Genomic DNA, 20,907 nt, shown 5'->3' with positions numbered 1-20,907 from the left:
ATCTAAGTATATAGATGCATACAGACACAGACACATATACACACATACCTTTTTATATTTCCTAATTTAATAAAGAAAATGTTCTAGGGAAACTGCAGATCTGATTGAAAGGTCTGGTAATCTTTCCTTCTTTGATTTTCTGCAGTACTTACTGTCGGTATGAACCATTTGGCATGGATGAATTACCTTGTGTCTTTGCATGCATATATTCTTGTCTGTACAACTAAAAAGTGACCTCCTGGAAGGAAGTTCCCTGTGACGCTAAGTCGATGCCTTGTCTATTACCTGGGTGCCTTAATCATTGATTGGTCTATACGTTTGCAGGGAGGAGTCTGGTAAGATACACTTAAAACCTTTATTCATTGATTTACAAAATGTACAATATTTACAAAATTTAGGCATTAATCCCATATCAGCATGAACATGGTGGGGCGTCTCAAAATAAATAAATGGCACATAGGCTAATATACACATGGTGGCTCTTTGCACTTCAAGCCCTCACCGATGGTAGGACTTAGTGTAAAGTTTAATGTGGTAGAAAAGTCAGATGGATGACCAGTCCTGGGCCTTCCACATGAATGGCCCTTTCTTGGCTCCTTGAGGCTGGGGATGGTGAGCAAATCACTTTCTTTGAAGAGAATGAAACACCAGCCATTCTGACAGGCACATGGGGTGCACGCAGCCACATCTGTGTGGAGTTTGCAGTGACCCCCGGGGTGGCAGGTGAGTCTGCACCGTTGTGGACCTGTCCCCTGCACACCAGGCAGGGAGGCTTTGGAGTGGTGCTTCTCATGAAGAACCAAGATTTGGACTTTATCTCTTCTTCTAATCACATGCAGTATTTGGAAGGTGTCAGTGGAGAGTGACCCATGCACAGAAATGTATTTGCCGATATGTACAACATCAAATTTTCATTGTCTTCTAGCATCTTCAGACGTAGGATCAAACTGTCTTCTCTCTGATAGCAAAAGGAATGAATGAGGAAACCATACCTCCACCCCTCAAAGAGAAAACATGGTCTGGGGACACCCACAAATGACATCCTGTAGAAGCAGGACTAAAGAAATGCCATATGATGAGATGGACAAATTCCCATAATGTCAGACCTGGAATTCCAACTTCCCTTCCTGTTTGATCCCACCTCATCCCATATAACCTAAATCCGAAGGAAAGGCTTCACGTTATTGAGCTTCTTAGAGCCTCAGTACCTTCATCTGCAATGTGTAAATACTAGTAACACTATTCATAGGGTTCTTGCAGGGATTTAAGGACCTAACTTATGTAAAGTGCTTAGCGTCTGGCACATAAGAGGTGCTCAAGAAATGTCTTGCTTTCTCTCCCTCTGCTTCCCCAACTCCAATTGTAAGCAACATATAGATCAGCTTACCAAATTCTGAATTAAGGCCATTTGATGCAATTGAGATTATTTTGTATCAGAGTTACTGCTGTCAGTTCATATTTGGTCCCTGAAGGGGTCTCATTTTATGAGCCTGTGCAAGGCAGATGGACCCTGACAACAGCGTCCTCCTGATCAGCAACAAGTCCTCCGAAGTTCACACAAATACACCCCAAAACCCTGCAGAGAAACTCAACCAGTGACGGTCACCACCTGAATACTTCTGGGACAACACCACTGAGGAAACCATGAGCAAGAACCTTGAGGCCAGTGCATTACTCTTGCTCACAACATAAGTTAACTTTTTTCAACACTGGTGCAAGTATTATAGATAACTTTCAACAAACATATTTTACAAGCTCTACCACTGTTGAAAAATATGTATTCTAATTTGATCGTCTTGTTCAGAATAAAGAATCTTTTACAATATATTTTAGTTTCTAGTTATGCCATACAAAAATAAATATTGTATAAATGATTTATAAGGAAGAAGAAAAAATTATAACCTGGGATGCCAAAAAATATAAGAAAGCAAGCATCTAAAAGAAATAAAAACTTTTCACTGGATCTCTTTACTAGTCTCATCACCCCACTGGTCCACCTGCTTCTTATCCTAAGATATCACGTCTTCTTTCGCGATTAATCTGGAGACAACTTAATGCAGGAGATTCTCCCTGAAGTCACTGGGGATTTGGAAGAGGAAGAGCAGAGAGGGCTCTTTGACAGCATAAATGGCAGAAGAAAGACTTGGCTGAGACACTTAGTGGGTCCTCACAATGAACTAGCATCAGCTCCACCCATCTCCTTCTTTTCATTTTGAAACCCTCCGTCTGGATTAGCTATGCCTGAATAGACACTATGACCAGAGGAAATAACCCCATCCTGCTTTCACGTTCTTTGGACACCCATTGGTCCAAGTAGAATTCAGGATCTCAATCAGCTGCCGGATCAAGGCCAGTCTCATCAACACCATGAAGGGACAAACAGCCACCTTACCGATGCTGATTCCATTAAGTTGGGAAAACTCCTTCTCCAGCCACCCTTCCCCCAATACAACCAACTTTTATGATTGCCTTTTTTATGTCCCATGCAGAGCAGAGGAAATATTCCCATCGTTACGAGGAGAATATTGGGACAATTAAATATTAGGACGACTGAAACTGCTTACTACTTTTCTAGGGACTTGGTCAGAATCTCCAAGAAAATAGTCCATTCATTTGGGAAGCACAGTTTTGAAACTCTAAAGCTATAAATGAATTCATAATTGTACTTAAACCTGTACCTTTCTCTGGAAGAACACAGATCTATATGTGTCCATATAACATACCACCCAACATCTCTGAAGGTCCCAAGACCTCCTGTGACTTGTGCATGTATTCTGAATTAAGAGCCCCAAATCTCAGTAAATGTAGAACTATTTCTTGGAGGGAAAACAAAGGTTTATGGTATAGGACTCAGGTCTGTTTTGGGGGCAGCCTGCTTGGATGCTTGAAATGACTACAATGAAGTAATGCTCGTTCCTCATGGGGAGTGGTCGTGCTTGGCCGTGAAGACACCATGAGTGTTGTGGTTTCGCGTGTGTGGCAATGGTCGGGCCAACGACTCATGCATGACTATGGACCATCGAGAGCCTCGTGGATCGCTATGACACCTGGTGCCTCTGAATTGCTATAACGTGAGTCCCAACCACACCCACAAGCAGGACACTATCACTGACACGCAGTGCGGATGCCCGTTTGTCTGATTTATGGGTGACGTCGTGGCAAATGTGGCATCGGTTTCATTTCGGGGGAGTGGCAAGTTGCAGATATTTCCTTCACAACAGGAAGTGCAGACCTGGAAGAAATGGAGAGAAAAAAAGGGTGATGAGGAGCTGGCTGGTCTGGGAAGTGGGCGGAGATTTTTGAAAGAACTCTTTCTCTCATGGCAAAACTAGTGAAAATGACCTGTTCTACAAAGGAGACAGCAACCCTGCATTTGAGAAAGTGGGATGAAATTTAATCTGGAAGCAATGTAGTCAAAGTAAAACCCCCCTTCCAGACTAAACTTCTAGGGATATAGGTCTGTTTTTGACATCTTGCCATGTGGTTATTGCATGGTTTCACAGGCTTCCTAGGTCTCAGCTATTCTGTGAAATGGGAATTGTAATACTTACCTTTCTCAGAGAGGCTCTCATGGTAAACTTTGATTTGCTGAGTCTTCACCGTGAAAGTGAAGTGGCTACAACCTAGTTAATTTAAACTTAAATATTTACTATCATTCAAACTTTCTGCAGAATTATCTCCATTCCCATGGGTGAGTTAAAATTTGAAGGGTTTTCATTTATGCAATTACTCCTGCTTTACACTGCTTTCCTCATGCATCATAATTGAAAAAAAAAAAACCCAAAAGATTATTGACAGAAATTATTTTAGGCCATGGCTACACAAAGTATAGTAGCCTCAGCATTAACTGGGAACTTATTAGAATTGCAGAATCTCAAACCTCGTCCCGAATTTAGCAAATTAGAATCTGCATGTTAACAAGATCCCTGAGTGGTTCCTGTGCACAGTAACGTTTGAAAACCTCTGTGGTACTTAATATCCTATACAGGCATTATTCTGCAGAGGTCTGAGTTTGGTCCCGGTTGACACGGGCTAGGAAGACATTGTAATGTTCAGGAGAGAAACTAGAGGTCAGAAGTGATTTTGAATTCTGTCTCTGTCATTTACTAGTGGTTATCAGCTGAGCACATGATGTCACTTCTCTGGTAGCTTCCTCCTTGGTAAAGTAGCCACCATAATGCCTGAGAGATGAGATTAGCTTGAGGGGGGCCATGGAAAACCTGTGGGTGTACTTTCATATTTTAGTTATTAGGAATGACAATTACCTCTCAAAAAAAAAAAAAAACTAGGAAAATAATTTAGTGTACTTGACAAGTTGCTTGAAAACTGGGCATCTTATTAAGAGAAAGAAGCCCCTACTAACAGTGAGACTGGGAGCTGCCCCCAAACCACCAGGAAGGCAGCCTGGTGGGGAGGGGTGGGCAGACTTCAAACAAAGGTCAAGGGCTGATATACAAGATCACATGCACAGCCAGCTGGAAACGACCAGTGGGAGAGTCGGGGTGCCTTTTCCTGATACTCTACATTCTCCTTCAAGGCTGCGTTTGAAGTGTGTTTTGCACTGAGCGCTTGGCACCAGATGGCGTTTAAGGAAAGTAAACCCACAACGAGATGGTTCTCTGGTCACTGCTCAAAGGAACGCCCTCCCCAACTCAGCATCCAATGAAGACACGAGCCCCACTTCACAGAAAGTCATCCAAGCGACACTGCCTTGGCCACCTGCAGCTAAATGAACCGAGGGCACATCTGCACTGCTCCACCATGGGGCATCGCTGCTCCGTCCCGGGGCATCACTGCTCCTCGCTCCTCGCCCTTCTGTAGCTTTAATACTTTCTTCTGAGTGAAGAAAGGTCTGGCAATAATTTTCAATACCCTCTTGGTGCTGTGTTCACATAATTTATGCTGGTTATCCTATGCCCCAGTATAAATTTATATGCTTTCGACACCAACAGGGAAGGAAGCAAAGGCAGTCAAGAGCCAGCCTACACGGTGGGGTGAGAATTTGCTTGTGTGCACTGGCGGGCGTTTGGGGAGGAGGAAGCTGGCTAGGCTGTACCAGTCACTTGCTTTGTTGCCCAGACCTTGTGGCCTTCATGCTCGGAGTCTCTGCAGCCAGTGGACAAGCAGTCTTCCAGGGGAACACAGCGTTTGGTGACAGAGATGCTGTTTCCTGTGACTTCCATCGTGTGCTGAGTGTAGCAGTATCTAGTCTCTGTTAACAGAAAATACAGTTTAATTGAGATGGCAAATGTTAGCCCAACCTGCCTGGATGGAACACAACAGGAGTGTCAACACCACAAGCCCTGGAAACTCAGCAGCACATGGAATGTGCACTGTGTTAGGTTTATATACAACGCCAGAGATCTCCTTGGAGAGATCCACTTCCCCGTGGTAGAAAGGCAGCCTTCTGAAGAAGACTGTCTCTGCTCATATGATCCCCATAAACCAAGACCCAGCAGTATCACTCTTTGTCTTCCAACAAAGTATTGGTTTTTCTTTTTAGGGAAGGAGAGGTTTGGAGTGATGGTTTAGGATGTGAGAATCAGCAATTTTCAGGAAGATGAAGGGGTGAAAACGTTCAATGAACACAGGGTTAAAAGAAAAAAAAGTGAGGCAGGTAACAAAGATCTTCAAGGAAAGAAAAGACGGTAGTGAAGGGGGCTGTGTGTGTGTGTGTGTGTGTGTGTGTGTGTGTACGTGCAGGCGCGGGCACGTGCTTGGAAAATGGCTAGTCCCAAGTAAGACAGAATGGTTACAAACAGATTTATTGTATCTGGAGGAAAGGCTTTTATCCAAAAGAAAGAACTTCTTGCCTAGGAGCACACCGGATCCTAAAACTCAAGATGGGACAGAACTAACCCCAAAAAACAGGTGTTCCACAGTGAAGAGCACCATTTCTCCCCAACATGATCCCAGGATCTTTCCAAAAAGGCAGATGAAGACCATGAAATGAGATTCTAGAGTCTAAAACATTGAGATTTCTTCCAAAATTCCATGGAGAATTTTTTTTATTTGCAATTTAAAACCCAAAGAAAAATGGCTTTGTCGATGTAATTCTTTAAGACCTTCAGGCAGTGCTCAGCTTTCTAAGCCTGGGATTTAGGAGAATGTTCCTGCTTCACTTTCAGACTGAAAAAAAAAAAAAAAAAAAGGAGTAATTCCTAAGAAATGTCACTGAGCTGTTTTTCATCCATATCTTGGACCTAACTTTGCATGCTTTATACATTTTGGATATTTAGTGGCTAATATGGAATTACGGCCTTCTATGATATTATTTATTAGGCAATAAAAGTTCGCCTCACCAAAGCACTAATGTCAAAAGAAGCAAGCTCAGGAATTTTAGACCCTAGGAATGAGCTAATTCAGACCACACTGACACATGCTGGGGATCATGAAACTTCAGGGGTTTTAACGCTCTTCCCAGACACCCCCACCTGACAGGAACCTGCGTCTTCCTAAGGGCGGAAACTTGCCCGACAGGGGTGTGTGTACCTGGGCTGAGTCAGGGTCAATATCCCCCCGTAACTGCTGCCCCCACATGGCACCTCAATCAGAATTTCATCATTTGCGGTCAGGTCAAGGCAGTCTCTAGCTTCTTCAGAATCCTAGGGAGCTCTTTGTGTGGGGTAAGTAAGATCACACCATGAGCTCATAAGAAAACTTGAAAGTTTTGCACCTGATAGTGATTCTCCCAAAGCTCTAAAATATTTCAAAATTGGAATGATTGCTTTTCTGACGGAAAGGAGGTGGCATGATAGTTTTTACAGTTATTTTTAAGCCTTTAGCAGGGCTTAACAGGAGGCCAGTGCCCTGAGAGGTTTACCACATCTTCCAAAGAGCACTGGTTTACTTCCTTAGTATCAGATTTGGATGTTTATGGCCAGGCTAGGGACGCCTTTCTCACCCCCACCCCAGCTTCAGATGTTCAAAAAAGCAGTAAAAACAGGAATGTTCTTATCTCCTGTCTCCTCTTCCGCAGACAACCAGGAGCAGCTGCCAGAGGTTTTATTGCTCCAAATGTAAATCTGAGCAGATAAGATCATACATTTATGGACTAAGTAAATCACTATATGGTTTCAGGTTTGGAAATGAGATTTGTCCCTCAACTATTGAATGATCTTGTTTTAGGTAAGCCTTAACATAACAATTGGTGAACTTGATATAACTACTTTCTGCTCATACTTTTATGTCCATAACAAACTCTTTTAATTTATTATCTGGATGCTCATTCCATTAAATGAAAGTAGAAAAAACAATTGATGAGCCTTTTTTTTTTCCCCCAGGAAAATATGCAAAAGCTCAGTGCCTAATAAACCAGTGCTTGCCATTCTGGGGGGAAAAGGGTGATGAGGCTGGATACAAGTATTTCTTACACTCACCGAGTCCAATCCATAAAACAAAGACACCCCATTACTTCCAGCAGTAGAGACCTCAAATCTGAAGCATCAGTCCCTTAAAAGTATCCATTCCTCTTCTTATCTCACAAAACCCCTAGGCGAGTTATGAAATGTTAATGTGGAAAAAGGGTCTGCGGTTAAATAAATTTTACAAATGCTCAAATAAAATTGGACAGGTTTCTTTAGTGGATAACTTGTGAGAGCCTTAAATCTGTATTGTGATCTCCAAGGGGTGTGGGGGCAAGCAGGCAGAATTTCCCTTGCAGAAAACGAGGTGGACCACATGTGGCTTATCACTGGATGGTAGAATTGATAAAAACTGAGTTTCAGCCACAGAGTCCTGCTCACCATGCATTTTGAATGATCCTTGGGTTAGTAATGAGGTTATACGAGACTCAAGACTGCTGATAACTTCACACTAAAAGGATTTCAAAGGCTTTTATCTAAAAGATAAAAGATGGATTTGAATTTCTACCAGGTTAGTTTCAGACTCTAAAATCTCATATTCTGTAACTGCATGGAATTCCCAGAGGTTGTGAAACAGAAGTCTTTCACTGTGAGACTCACAGGTATTCAACTAAAATCAGAACTGGGTAAGAGAGCGTAAGCAACTATTGAAAAACATGAAATATACTTTTTATGAAATTCACACATACACCCACAAACATACAGAAATTCCGCAGCCTAGTTCTGAAGTCAAAAAAAGGTTCAAGGAGATAAATTACAAGTTTCTATTGTATAGCACAGGGAACTATATTCAATATCTTGTAGTAACCTGTAATAAAAAGGAATATGAAAAGGAATATATGCATGCATATGTATGACTGAAACATTATGCTGTACATCAGAAACTGACACAGCATTATAAACTGACTATAAACTTAAATTAAAAAAACAAACAAAAACATTTTTTTAAAAGGTTCAAGGATAAAATGCAAATTTCCACTGACCTACTGATATTCAGTTTCCAATAACAGAAGCTGTATTTATGCAAAATACACATAAACTGATTTGAATTGAAAATGACTAACTTCCTGGTAACAGGCTTTCTCACCACTCAGTTATCTGTGTGGCCCTGCTAGTTTTGGTCTCTTTAACAAACACATGTAATGATCAGAGTGACACTCGAGAACAATTCACCAGGAGCAAGAAAATCAATGAGAGGAAAATCCGTCATAATATCACAAATTATATTGAAAAACAAAAGGCTAGTGGCATCTGGGGGCACACTCCCTGCCTGATTGCTGTGCACTTAACCCCTTACACCCTGCCAGCAACTTCCAGGTCTTCCACTGCAATGACTGTCTGCAACCCTGGAATAAGCCACACTTTGTCATGGTGCATAATTGTTTTATATATTGCTAAATTCTATTTTGTAATATTTTATTAAAGATGTTTGCGATTGTGGGAGTTCTTTGGTACTGTCTTTGTCTGGTTTTGGATTCAGGGTAATTCTAGATTCATGAAGTGAAGAGAGAAGCGTTCCATGCCCTTCTTTTTTCTGGAAGAGATTGTGTAGCATTGGTGTGAATTTGTCTTTAAAAATTTGACAGAATACTCCAGTGAAATCATCTGGGCCTGGTGATTTTGGCGGGGGAGGATTTTAAATTACAAATCTAACTTTCTTAAATTTAACTAGCCCTGTAACTATTACCTATTTAAACTGGGGTTACTTTTGGTAGTTGGTGTTTTGGTGTGGACCATTTCATCTAAACTGTCCAACTTACGTTTCTAGTCACTCACAGTATTCCCTTATTACCCTCTTTATTGTTTTTCTCCATTGATTTTTGCCCTTATTGTTACTATTTCCTTCCTTCTGGTTAGTTTTGTGTTCATTTTAGATGCTCTCTTTTCTAAAAATTTAGAAAAACGTCAGCTTATTAGGGATTATTGAACTACTAGCAAGCTTAGATGACTGATCTTCCTCTTCTCTAACAGATGCATTTAGTGCTGTCAGTTTCCCTCTCAGCATGGCTTTCACTGCGCCCCACACATTTTGATGTGTTGTGTTTTCATTTTCACTCAGTTCATTGCCTTTTTATATTTGCCTTAAGACTTCATCTTTGATTCATGGACTATTTAGAAGTGTGTTGTTTAGTTTCCAGGTGTTTGATGATCTTCCTGTTATTCGTCTGTTACTGATTTTTAGTTTGATGCCAGTTTGTCAGAGAACACACTCTGTATGATTTCAATCTGTAAAACTTTGTTGAGGTTTGTCTTATGGCCCAAGATATGGTTTATCCTGGCATATGGTCCATGCACGCTTGAAAAGAACGTGTATTCTGCCGTTATCGGTAGAGTATTCTATAAATGTCCATTGGGTCCTATTGGTTGATTGTACTGTTGAGTTCTTTCATATCCTGGCTGGTTTTCTGTCTAGTTCTATCTAGATGTTGAGAGAGTTGTACTGAAGTTTCCAACTATATTTGTAGATTTATCTGTTTCTCCTTTTATTTCTATCATTCACATATTTTTCAGTTCTGTTATTTGGTGCATACACTCCTTAAGATTGTTATGTCTTCTTCATGGATTGACCCTTATATCATTATATAATGTTCCACTCTGCCTTTAGTAATTTTGTTTGCTCTGAAATCTTTTGATTCATGTTTACATAATATATTTTTCCACCCTTTTACTTTCAATTTGCCTATTGTATTACCTTTGAAGTTAATTTCTGGCAGAAGCATACAGTTGGGTCATGTGTTTTAATACACCCTGCCAACTCATTTCTTTGAATTTTACATTCAATGTAATTATTTATATTGTAGCACTTAATTCTGTCATTTTAATTTTTATTTTCTGTTTGTTCTGGGGTTTTTTGCATCTCTATTTTTTTCCTGCATTCCTGTGGGTTACTTGAAGATTTTTTAGAATTCCATTTTGCTTTATCTATCATGTTTTTGAGTATATTTCTTTGTTACTGTTTTTTTTGAGAGGTTGCTCTAGGTATTAAATTATATGCATAACTTCTTACAGTCTGTTGGCATCATTTTATCAGTTCAAATGAAGGGTAGAATCTTACTTCTCTTCATGTCTTGTTACCCTCTCTTGTTTGTAGTATAATTGTCTTATATAATCCCTTACGTACATTTAGAACCACATTAGACAGCATTACAATTTTTGCTTCAACTATCAAACTTAATTTAGAAAACTCAAGGGGAGAAGAACAGCCATACTGTATTGTCCAAGACATATTTTTACTTACCATCTTCAAATACAGTTACATTTGGGAGGGTGGGTTCTGGAGTGAATATATGAATTTGGGAGGATACAATTTAGCCCATAACAGGACACTTGGTGGTAAAGATAGAGGCTGAATATAGACAAACGAGAAGCTTCTGGGCTGCTGAAAATGGTCAATTTCTTAATCTGGGTGCTGCTTACACAGTGGGCTCATTTGTGAAAATTCATCATGCTGTTCACTATTCTGTGGGTATATCTATATTATGTATGCATAACTCAATTTTATGTTCAGTTAAATGAAAGTGAAAGAAAAAAGAATCTAAGATGAAAGAAAACAGACATTTGAGAAGAATGAACTACAAATGAGTTGCAGATAAGCTGAATTATTTAAAGTGTACCCTAATTAGGAATTATCACCTGCTCTGGTATCCAGGCACCAGATCAATCTCTTGGCTTTCCCAGTCCTATTCACTGCTAGCCATAGACCCTTAACAATTATCTTTTTCTTTTCTTGTCCCAAGGAGGAAATTCCTCAAGGCAGAAATTAAAAATAAATAAGTACTTATCAACCAGATTAAGTCATAATTGCTCTCCTTTATCCTGCAGTCAGCATCTGTTGAAAAAACTACCAGATACTTCTCTCTTTTTCAAAAACATCGTCCACACCTCTTAAGGAGAGGTGACACACGCAGCTGAGGAACCTCTCTTTTAAAGTAAATCACTGAAATTCAGAAAGCAATGTACTTATTTCCAGACAAAGGCCAAAAAGGTGGCTGACAAAGTATGGAAAGGTAATGAGGATAAACAGGACTTTATAGTGGACAGGAGTTAAGATAAAAGCAGTAAGACAAAAGCATCAAATAGTTACTTCCTACCCGATGCAATTGTGTTAACAGAAAATATTTGGGCAAAAACACTGTGAACTGGAGTAGGTCAGATGCTTTCGAGCACAGAAAAAAATTTTGTTTAGGCTAATAGAACTTCCGGTTAAAAAATTCTAATGAAAGAGTGAATCTGAGAATTACAGTGCCACCTGAGATGAACTACCTTGTGCCTTCTTACCAAGAAACAGTAGGACAAAAGTAAAATAGCTGGGTAAAACGAAAACAACGGTAACAAAGATCACGTGAAAGCACAGGCGCGCTACCAAGGCGAACAGGATTTGAAGGGCAAGATACCAGCAAAACCAAAACCAACAGCGCACTAAGTTGGGCCCGACATCCTCTACCTGCTCTCCCCAGAGCACTTGCTGACTGAAAAGCTGCACAGGTGAAGAGGCTGAGAAGCCGGGCAGAAAGCCCTGCGGAGGAGCAGAGAAGCTATGCGGGGGCCTTCGTCAGTCTCGAGGGAATTGAGAGGCACAAACAGGAATTCAGAGCTAGCCGGGCAGCCAGGAGACAAGGCTGACAGTCTGAGAATAGAATCCTAGGTGGGCAGTTACATATGTCAGTGCTTCAAAGATGTCATCCCATCCACGTCTAGCCTCCATTGCTTCTGTCCATACTAAGTGTTGGCAAGGCTGTGCAGCAACTGGGACTCTCAGGCCCTGCCGGGGAGGCTGCGAGCTGGTACGGCGGCTCTGCGGACCCGCTAGGCAGTGGCCAGGAAAACCACAAAACGAGTGTCGCGTGCCCGGCAGCCCCGCCTCCTGGGACGGACCCAACAGAAGCGCAGACATATGCGCGCCAAAAGACAGGCAGACGGTGCTCGCAGCACTCAGAATCGGGAAACAATCCAAAAGCCTGTCAACAGTGGAATGGATGAACTTAGTACATCCATATGCTGATCTGCTACATGTCTGTGAGAAAGAATGACCCTGCTGCTCGCAAAACACGGAGATGAACTTCACACACAGAGTGTGGGAAAGAAAGGAGGACATTCTGTGTGGCTCCATTTATATAAAGCTGCATGACAGTCATGAGTGCATTACTTTTGGGAGGTGGGGTGAAACGATGAGGGGATCCCAGTGGCCTTCTGGGGATCTACTGCTTAACATGAGTGGCAGATACGCAGCATGTTCACATGGTGAAAAGCCAAGCAGCTGTGCACTTACGATCCAGTCGCTTTCCAGAATGTATGATAAATTTTAACTTTAAAATGTTTGTTTTAGAAAAAGGAGGAAGTCAAAGACTTCCCTTTAGCAATATGACAGGATAGATCATCTGCATATCACCTCATTACGTAGCAGCCAGAAGTGTTGGATTACATACAACCACTACCTTTTATAAATGTACAAATGAACTCTCCAGAAAGTAAGGGGAATCCCAGGGGCCAACCCTGGGTTAGGTACTGAGTTCTCTACCCTGGTGGGAGAGGGGAGGGTTAATAGATAAACTATAAGGAGATTCAAGATCTTGGGTCCTCACGGGGTGCAGAGGTAGAGAACTCTGCATAATGGTAGAAACCTTGAAGAGCTAGATCCTACGGGTCAGGCTGTCTAAAAGTGAGAAGGAAAAAATCCACCCTTAAGTAAACAAAAAGGTTGTCTGTCTCAGCCTGCGCTCGGTCTAAAAAAAGTCAACAATAAAGTCTGTCCTGAAAATCTGTAACCGTGGGGCTTGTCTTCACTTGAGCTGGAGATCACATTTATATTCCCTGCTTATACCAGGTAACGGATAGAGAAAGAGCTGCCAAGGGCATGCCCAGATTTCTCTTCACTTTCACAGAAAAATAGTGAACTGCGTAGAAGCTGGAACCAAAAGGATATGCATCCTCTATTTCAAGATTTCTCTTGGTCTGACTTTCTATCAACAATAATTTCCAATGAAGGTTTTGCCTTCGAGGGAGGCATCTGCACTTCATAATTAAGAAGGAACATAAAAGCCTTGGTGGCTGAGGTATCCTCCACAGAACAAGCCTTTTAAAAAAACTGCAGTGTTTTTGACTTGACATTTAATTCCACCAACTCGTAATAAACACTTAGACAGTCCCTGTCTCAAGGAGCTTTTAATCTCACAGCACAGAGAAAAGTCACAGGCAAAACCTCGTGGAGCTGAGCAGGGGACCCCCAACTCTGGTCCCTCACAGAAAAGGATTTCAAGATCCTTTCCCTTTCTGGTTCACAGAGTCAAGAAAATTGCATAGATTTATAACGAGCGGCTGATGAAATTAAGGTTATTGTAGAGGAAGTGCTCAGGGACCGAAGACTAAATGGAAGCTGAGGAGGTGAGGCAATGGCTGTCCATGATGGAGGGCATCTGAAATTCTCATTTCTTGGGAAGGAGTATGGTCCTATGAATCTGTGAGTGCCAGAGGCAATAACAATGTAATGGAGGAGGACGTACTTACAGAACACACATTTCAAAAGTCAGAAGTGATGGGGAGCTTGAAATCCAGTCAATCTTCTAAGCAATTTGGGATGCAAGCTTATTCCATAGAGATAAAATTAAATACTTACATGAACTGATTTTTTGTCACTTTCAACCAGTTACTTTTCACATCATGTGATAATTAGAACCTAGTTAAATATATATCACACACACACCAAAAAGAAAAAAAGAAAAACCAGGAATGTCCCAGAAAGCCAGGATGTCTTTCCATAGCAGTTACTGAACTGCCCTTACGAAGCCTGCTGGAAGTTTATAGCTGCTTCCAATAAATTAATAAGAAACAGAAAAAAAAAAAAAGTAGTGTTCATCAGGAGTTTATGGTAGACAAATTTTAAATCTTAATCTAATAATAATGACATTATTTTTGTTAGAAAAATCTGGAGAAAACCCAGAGGAAGGGTGGATGGCTAATGGAAAACGTTGCTGGAGAAGAAATCACCTCTTCTCAGGTTACAGCGTTAGTCCTCACTCCTTACCTGATGTTCAAGGCCCCACAAAAATAGCCTGGCTCCCCTATTCTGAGCCGACTTCTCCCCAGCACATTCTGCTCCACCCAGTTCAGGTGTCCCCTGCCTGCGGAGCCCACTGGGGCGCACGCCATGCCCCCTGCTCTGAGTGACTTCCCGGAGCACAAGCGCTCTTCACTCTGTGCCTTCGTCGCCCACCTGCCAGGCTGCTGTCTCTCCCCAGCCCAAGATGCTGTCACTGGCCTCAGCCCCAAAGAGCAAGTCTTCCCTTAAACCTCCACAGCATTTAATGCCATGTTTCACTGGGCACTTGCTTTTGTCCCGCTATTTTTGACATTTGATACGTTCAGATCTTATCTCCCGGACTCAACTGCGGGCTCCTTGAAAGAATAAACCAGATTCCTGTCTTTCACCGCATAATCCCCCTGAGGGCCTGGCATGGTGCTTCTGTGTCTTGAACCTCGGGGCATCACTTTCCAGGACAGAAATTTCAGGACAGAAAGATAAAAGAGGGAGAAAAGAGAAGGGGGGGAGGAGAAATTGTGTAAAGCCCTGGGATACTTCCAGGCATCTGTATTTTAGAAGGATAGATTCTGACCTCGAAAGAAAGCATCTAGAGAGAACTCTGTCTTTTCTGGAATGGAACTCCAGCACAGCGCTACGGGTCCCTGCTTCTCCTTTGTGACAGGATATCCTTGCACACCTTCAGACCTGGACTGGGCCCCTGTTACATACAGCCCAAAGCCCAGGAGAGCACCGGTTCACAGCCGCTCCCTTCCCTCTGCATCAACTCTGCCGGCAGTCCCGAGAGAAGCACTGTTGGGTTTCCTGTAAGGTCGCTCTGACCAGTGGCAACAGTTTCAAAAGCTCATCTGCCAGCTTTGTCCCAGCAGGAACCAGTCCAAAGGTTATCGGCTATCCAAGCAAACCATCCTGTTTTTGTCCAAAGTCACTGTTTACAATGGTTCTCAAATTTTGTTGCCTATTAGACCCACCTGGGGAACCTTTAAAACTCCATATGCCTAGCTGCACACGTACCATTTAAATAGGAATCTCTGGGAAGAGACCAGACGTCAGTGTTTCCCCCTGTGATTTCAAAGGGCCGCCAACTGTGAGAAGCAGTGGTTTAACTGGTCTATCAGCAACCCACCCAAACGTTCATTCTGTAGTGGGAACATTAGAAAACACGGCTCATTCCTAAAGGAGCACGTGACTGCAGATGGCAGTGCAGATGGGACCTTTCTTTGATTACCTGCATAGCTGGACACCTAGCTTATGTACTCACAAGATTAACAGCTGATCTTAACAGCTGATCTTCAGGGTCTCCACGTTTTCCTCTTCCCTGTGGTCTATTGGGACCCTACTAACATCTCTACCTCAAAGTAAACAAGAGGAATCTAGAAATGAAAACATGATTTCACTTTCTATGAGTGAGGAGAGGAGCTCCCAGTGGCTCTTGCCCTGACAGTTCATTTGAATCATCTGGGATATTTGATTTCCCTGATGCAAGGCCCTAATCTCAGAGATGCCAGCTCAAACTGGCGTAGAGCTGGGATTCTTAATACCTGGTCTCCAGACAGGCAGCATCTGCATCACTGGGGAATGCTTTAGAAATGCAAATTCTCAGGCCTCATCTCAGACCTACTGAATCGGAAACTAGGAAGGAGCGGGGAGGCAGAAGTGGGGGCAGAAACCTGTGTTTTAATAAGCCCTCCAGGGACTGATGGTCATGCTGACGTTTCCAAACCCCTGGTCTAGGCTGGACACAGGTTCCGATGATTTCAGAAAGACCCATGGGTATTTCTCCTGGGCAGTCTGGGTGCAGACTCATGGATTAAATAAACAGTGCTGGCTTAGGTAGCTGCCACCTGTCTCTTCCCTCAGTTCCCACGCTCTCCGGATGTCCAGTCCTCCAGGGGAAACAGAGTGCCTTCCACTGGGGTGAGTTCAGGAGCGCTAGCGTTTGCTGAACAATCACAGATTTGGGGTGGTGTGTTCAGTGATGTTTCACAACTGAATTAGAGCAGCAGCAAAGCCTTTGTTACAGGGATATCCTTGCATATCTAACTCCTCGCTCAAACATTTGTCCATAAAATATCCCATGCTCATCATCTCCCCCTCAAATGGATTGACTTTCCTTCAAAAATAGAACAGCTAGCTATTAGACTCCATATCCAAATGCAACCGTCTTTTTTATTCAACAGGATAAAAGAGAGATGAATACAAAACATCGACTTCATTTTGAAATGAGCCTTTGGGTCAAAATTTCATGCTTCGATTTGGTATCCATCTCATCCTTCAAAGAGAACTTAATAGTTTAAAAAGCTCAGAGTTTTTATTTGTGCAATGATGACATTTAGAAGGCTAGCTTTCATGCAATCTCAGGATAGAAGCCTCTGGCAAGATGTGTAATAAATGGAATCTTTATATGAACACCAATTCACATTTTTACTTAAAGGAAGTTACTGTGCAATGACTAATGCTTCAAAGAGTGGATTACAGGCTGGTGGTTCTCTTCTTGTCCTGCATTTGGCGGGCCCGGGGGTGAGAAGGATCACTTACCTCTTTTGGAGCTCCAATGATGCTTTGCAAGAAAGGGGGCAATCCTACAGATCAGTTTATATGTCTGAGAGTCTCTGATGGTCAGTTACTGATGTGGCATAAAAGATCTACTAGTAGCCTTAGAAAAGAGAAGGGGGTAAGAAGGCAGCACGCTTCTCTCTGCACCTGCATCATCGTCAACAGGCTGTTGGCTTGCAGACAGCTCTGGGGACCTCAACGTGTCTGTGAGAGTTTACCTCGAGGACAGTAGATGTCTGGCGCCCATCGGTTGCACTCATAATTGTCTGCTGCCTTTTCACAGGTGAAACACTTGAATCCACCAGGGTATGGTGTGGCTACAAAAAGGATCAAGAGAAAAGATTAATTTTTTTAGATGGAGCACAGAATCCTGCCTTGTGAAGTTAGACATTTTCATTTTTTAAAAAGGATTCTCAAAATAGACTGACAGTTTCTTCAAAAAAATACCAAAACAAACACTAAACATGCAACTGTCGTATGACTCAGCAATTGCACTCTTGGGCATGTATCTCTGAGAAATAAAAACTTGCATTCACACAAAAACCTGTACACAAATGTTCACAGCAACTTTACCTGTAATAGCCACAATCTGAAAACAACCCAGATGTCCTTCAATGGGTGAAGGGTAAACAAACTGTGGTACACCCATACCACAGAACACTAGTCAGCAATAAAAATGAAGTATTCATACATTCAACAGCTTGGATGAATTTCCAGGAAATTATGCTGAGTGAAAAAAGTCAATCCCAAGGAGTTATATACTGTATAATTCCACTTATGTGACATTTTTTAAATGAGAAAATTTTAGAAATGAAGACAAGATTAGTTGTTGCCAGGGGTTACAGGTGGGCGTGATGGTGGGGAGGGTCAGAGGGATATGGGAGTGAGGCCAACAGGGGGAATCCTTGTGCTATTGAAGCCATTTAGTGTTTAGACTTGGTGGTGGATACACAAACCTCCATGTGATAAAATTATGTAGAACTAAATACACACACATGCAAATGGACACAAATAAAACGGGAAGTCTGAATAAGACTGATGGATTAATGTACCACTGTCAATAACCTGGTTATGATATTATTTTACAGTTTTTCAAAATGTTACCATTGGGGGAAATCCAGTAAAGTAAGTGTATATTGAATCTCTGTGTATCATTTCTTACAACTGGTGATGAATCAAAAATAATCTCAATAAAAATGACAATTAAAAAAAGGCACTCTGGATTTCCTATGATTTATTTTTATGTGTCAACTTATGTAGACACATCAACATGTAAATATAAATATTAGGTTCAATCATTAACAATTTCTTGATGTTTGATCATTTCTTACCTACAAAATTTCTTTGGTTCAATCTAATATTTTATCTGGTTAGAACTTACATGGTTAAGAATCTCAGTGGACAGACAGTATCAGCTAAGAGAAGAGTCTTCATGGCTAAAATTTACGCTGCCTGTGCAGAGGTGACCTTCCTCAGGGGCCCATGTCCAGTGTCCATGGGGCAGCGAGCTGAGGGGACATAAGGATGTGGATGCCCTGAGGCTCCTAGCTCCAGCTCGCTGGATGCATAATTCCAGAAAGTTCCTCTTATCTATCCGCTCCATTCCCCACCCTGAGCTGCCTCTTCCTGCCTTCTGCAGGGATGTCCTCCAGGTATGGGCATTCTTTGCCTTGTGTCTGTGTTCAGGGAGGGATGTGTCGGCAACAGTCAGGCTCTAGAGTGTCCAGCACACGAGGGTCCCCTTGGCATCTATGGACAAGGAGCCACATGTCACGCCAGGCCGTCTCTGCCCTTCTCCCTGATGTACCTTCACTTGCTGCTTAGTTCAAATCATTTGCTTGCTTTGCTGCTTAGAGTTTTGCCTGTCATGAACAGAACCTGTGTGTGTGTGTGTGTGTGTGTGTGTGTGTGTGTGTGTGTGTGTTTTAATTTGTACAAGTACCTGGCCTCTTGGAAAGCTGCAAACATGTAAACACTTCATCTGCAGGAACCAACTGTTCTCCCTCGCAGATGGCTGAGCCTGCAGGTCCCACTGGCGGAAATAATCATCTCAGGGTAAATTGCTTTGCCCACATGGAACCAATTAAGTATGTGATCAAAAATAAATGAAGAAGGAGGCAGCAGCTTAAGGCCAGAATTACGGGCCTGACAGAACTTTGATTTTCACCTTGCCTGGAATAGCTGCTCCTCCTCGCACTTGCCTGCAGTATTTCACAGAGCCGATTCTGACAATAGCCAATACCTAACACGATCACAAGTCACACGCTGTCTACAAAAGACAGGTAACTGGAGCTTTTAATGGGTGCATCTGAGAGTTCTACGCTCCTCAGAGTGGCCAAGGACTCGAGTTCGTGAACAGAATGATAGTGAGTACGGGGATCCTCTTAAAAATGAGCGGTGGAAAGCCGCTCAGGCAGAGCCATCCAGCTGCTGCAGCCCAACATGAAAATTTCACTCTGGTTAAACACGTCCTCCCTCTCATCTAATTCTAAGAAAACAGAAGTAAACCATGTTGTAAAACTACATACAGGTAATTTTTCTATCTTCACATCCCACCACCTAGAGAGTATGGGTTACAATTGAGTTAAAAGATTCAGGATTTTCTAAGGTTGGATTAAATTTAATTAGGTAAAAAAATTTGTTATTAAAAATAGGTTAATACAAGACTGCAGTTTTATTCTCTGTTAAGAAGAAGTTTTCTTGAAATTCTGCTTCTAATAACAGATTGTGTGTGATTCTTGGCCTTTAAGCAATCTGTATTTGCTTTTAAAATCTTTGGTTAAGTAAATAAGTATTTAACAAATTATAAAAGTTCATTGGATCTCCAGCTAACTTTGAGATGCTTTAAGGAACCCTGAGGCATCTTAGACATTAAATTAACTAGGATTATTTGGTATGTTAAGTTAAATGTAATCAGTCATAATTCTAGTAATTGTAAACAAGTCTCTCTTTATCAATTACAGTTACTTAGCTATAAAAAAGATTCTAGTTTAGGTAAGCACATGCCTGAAGAATTTAAAATAAACAGGTTCTCATATTCTGCAGTCATTCAGTATTCTTATGGACATTTTAAGTCGCTTATTTTTATAAATACCATTACAAAAAAAACATACAAAATATTTCAGGGAATTATCCTGATTGGATACATTAAAAAATAGTTTCACTATTGACTTTAAAATATTTAATATATAGTGTAAAAGATAGAACTTTAAAATAGTTTGTGAAATTTGAAGTAGAGTTGGTAAAGTAGGAGTTTTGAGAAAAAGGATGTAAATGATTTGTCAAAGAACAGCATTTTTCAAAAAATGTTCATATGCACCAAGGTTTATGACTGCAAACTAACCATAATACTTCAGTTTGCATGATTAATTCACTAGAGTAGCCAATTTTATCTGTCTGTCACTTCAGCCAGTAAAACTTTGAGCTGGAATGTTGGATTAGTTATTCCTGGAAACTTTCCCATCAAAGAGATAAATTAAGAACTTTGAATGAAGATTGACTATCCAGCCGTTCCAAGAATAAACTTATTGAGAACCTAGCATGAATCAGTTGTAGTGTTCCCAAATTTGGATTAACAGACTCTTCAAAATTATCTTTTGTAAGACTAGTGACGTATTTTAAACACTGCTATTTCGTTCACAAGTAGGCCTTGACTCTGAAATTAACTCAAAGTACATCCAAATTTAAACAGGACTATGAGCCAAAACACTATAGTAGCCAAATGAGGTTTTGTTTAAAATCATTTATCTCCGAATGTGTTTATCGGCATTTATCACTGACAATTCACCGAATGATCTTATTTGCGGTGAGTTTTATTTTTAAATCCACAACTTCATATCTGTGTGCATTTTCAATGACTACAGTCCAATATTTGCTTATAGGAACTTGTTATTTCCGCCTTCGCAGGTAGTACCAATCAGTGAATAATCAAACCCTTTTCAGTGACAAATC

The 20,907-nt window shown here is 41.4% G+C and overlaps 1 protein-coding gene across 1 annotated transcript in view; it reads right to left on the bottom strand.

Annotated features, from left to right (window-relative positions):
- Positions 1-376: 376 nt before the first annotated feature.
- LYPD6 (LY6/PLAUR domain containing 6) overlaps positions 377-20,907 on the bottom strand; it is a 93,812-nt gene continuing 73,281 nt past the window's right edge. The window contains exons 3-5 of the mRNA XM_064484768.1: positions 17,175-17,273; positions 5,082-5,212; positions 377-3,232 (exon numbers count right to left, since the gene is read on the bottom strand). Coding sequence (XP_064340838.1) covers positions 3,065-3,232; positions 5,082-5,212; positions 17,175-17,273 — 398 coding nt within the window. The 3' untranslated portion in view covers positions 377-3,064. The remainder of the gene's footprint in view (positions 3,233-5,081; positions 5,213-17,174; positions 17,274-20,907) is intronic.

The sequence above is a fragment of the Camelus dromedarius genome, chromosome 4, assembly GCF_036321535.1.
Source record: "Camelus dromedarius isolate mCamDro1 chromosome 4, mCamDro1.pat, whole genome shotgun sequence".
In the NCBI taxonomy this organism is placed as follows: domain Eukaryota; kingdom Metazoa; phylum Chordata; class Mammalia; order Artiodactyla; family Camelidae; genus Camelus; species Camelus dromedarius.
Note: the sequence above shows the minus strand (reverse complement) of the source record. Positions and strands in the feature narration are given on the sequence as shown.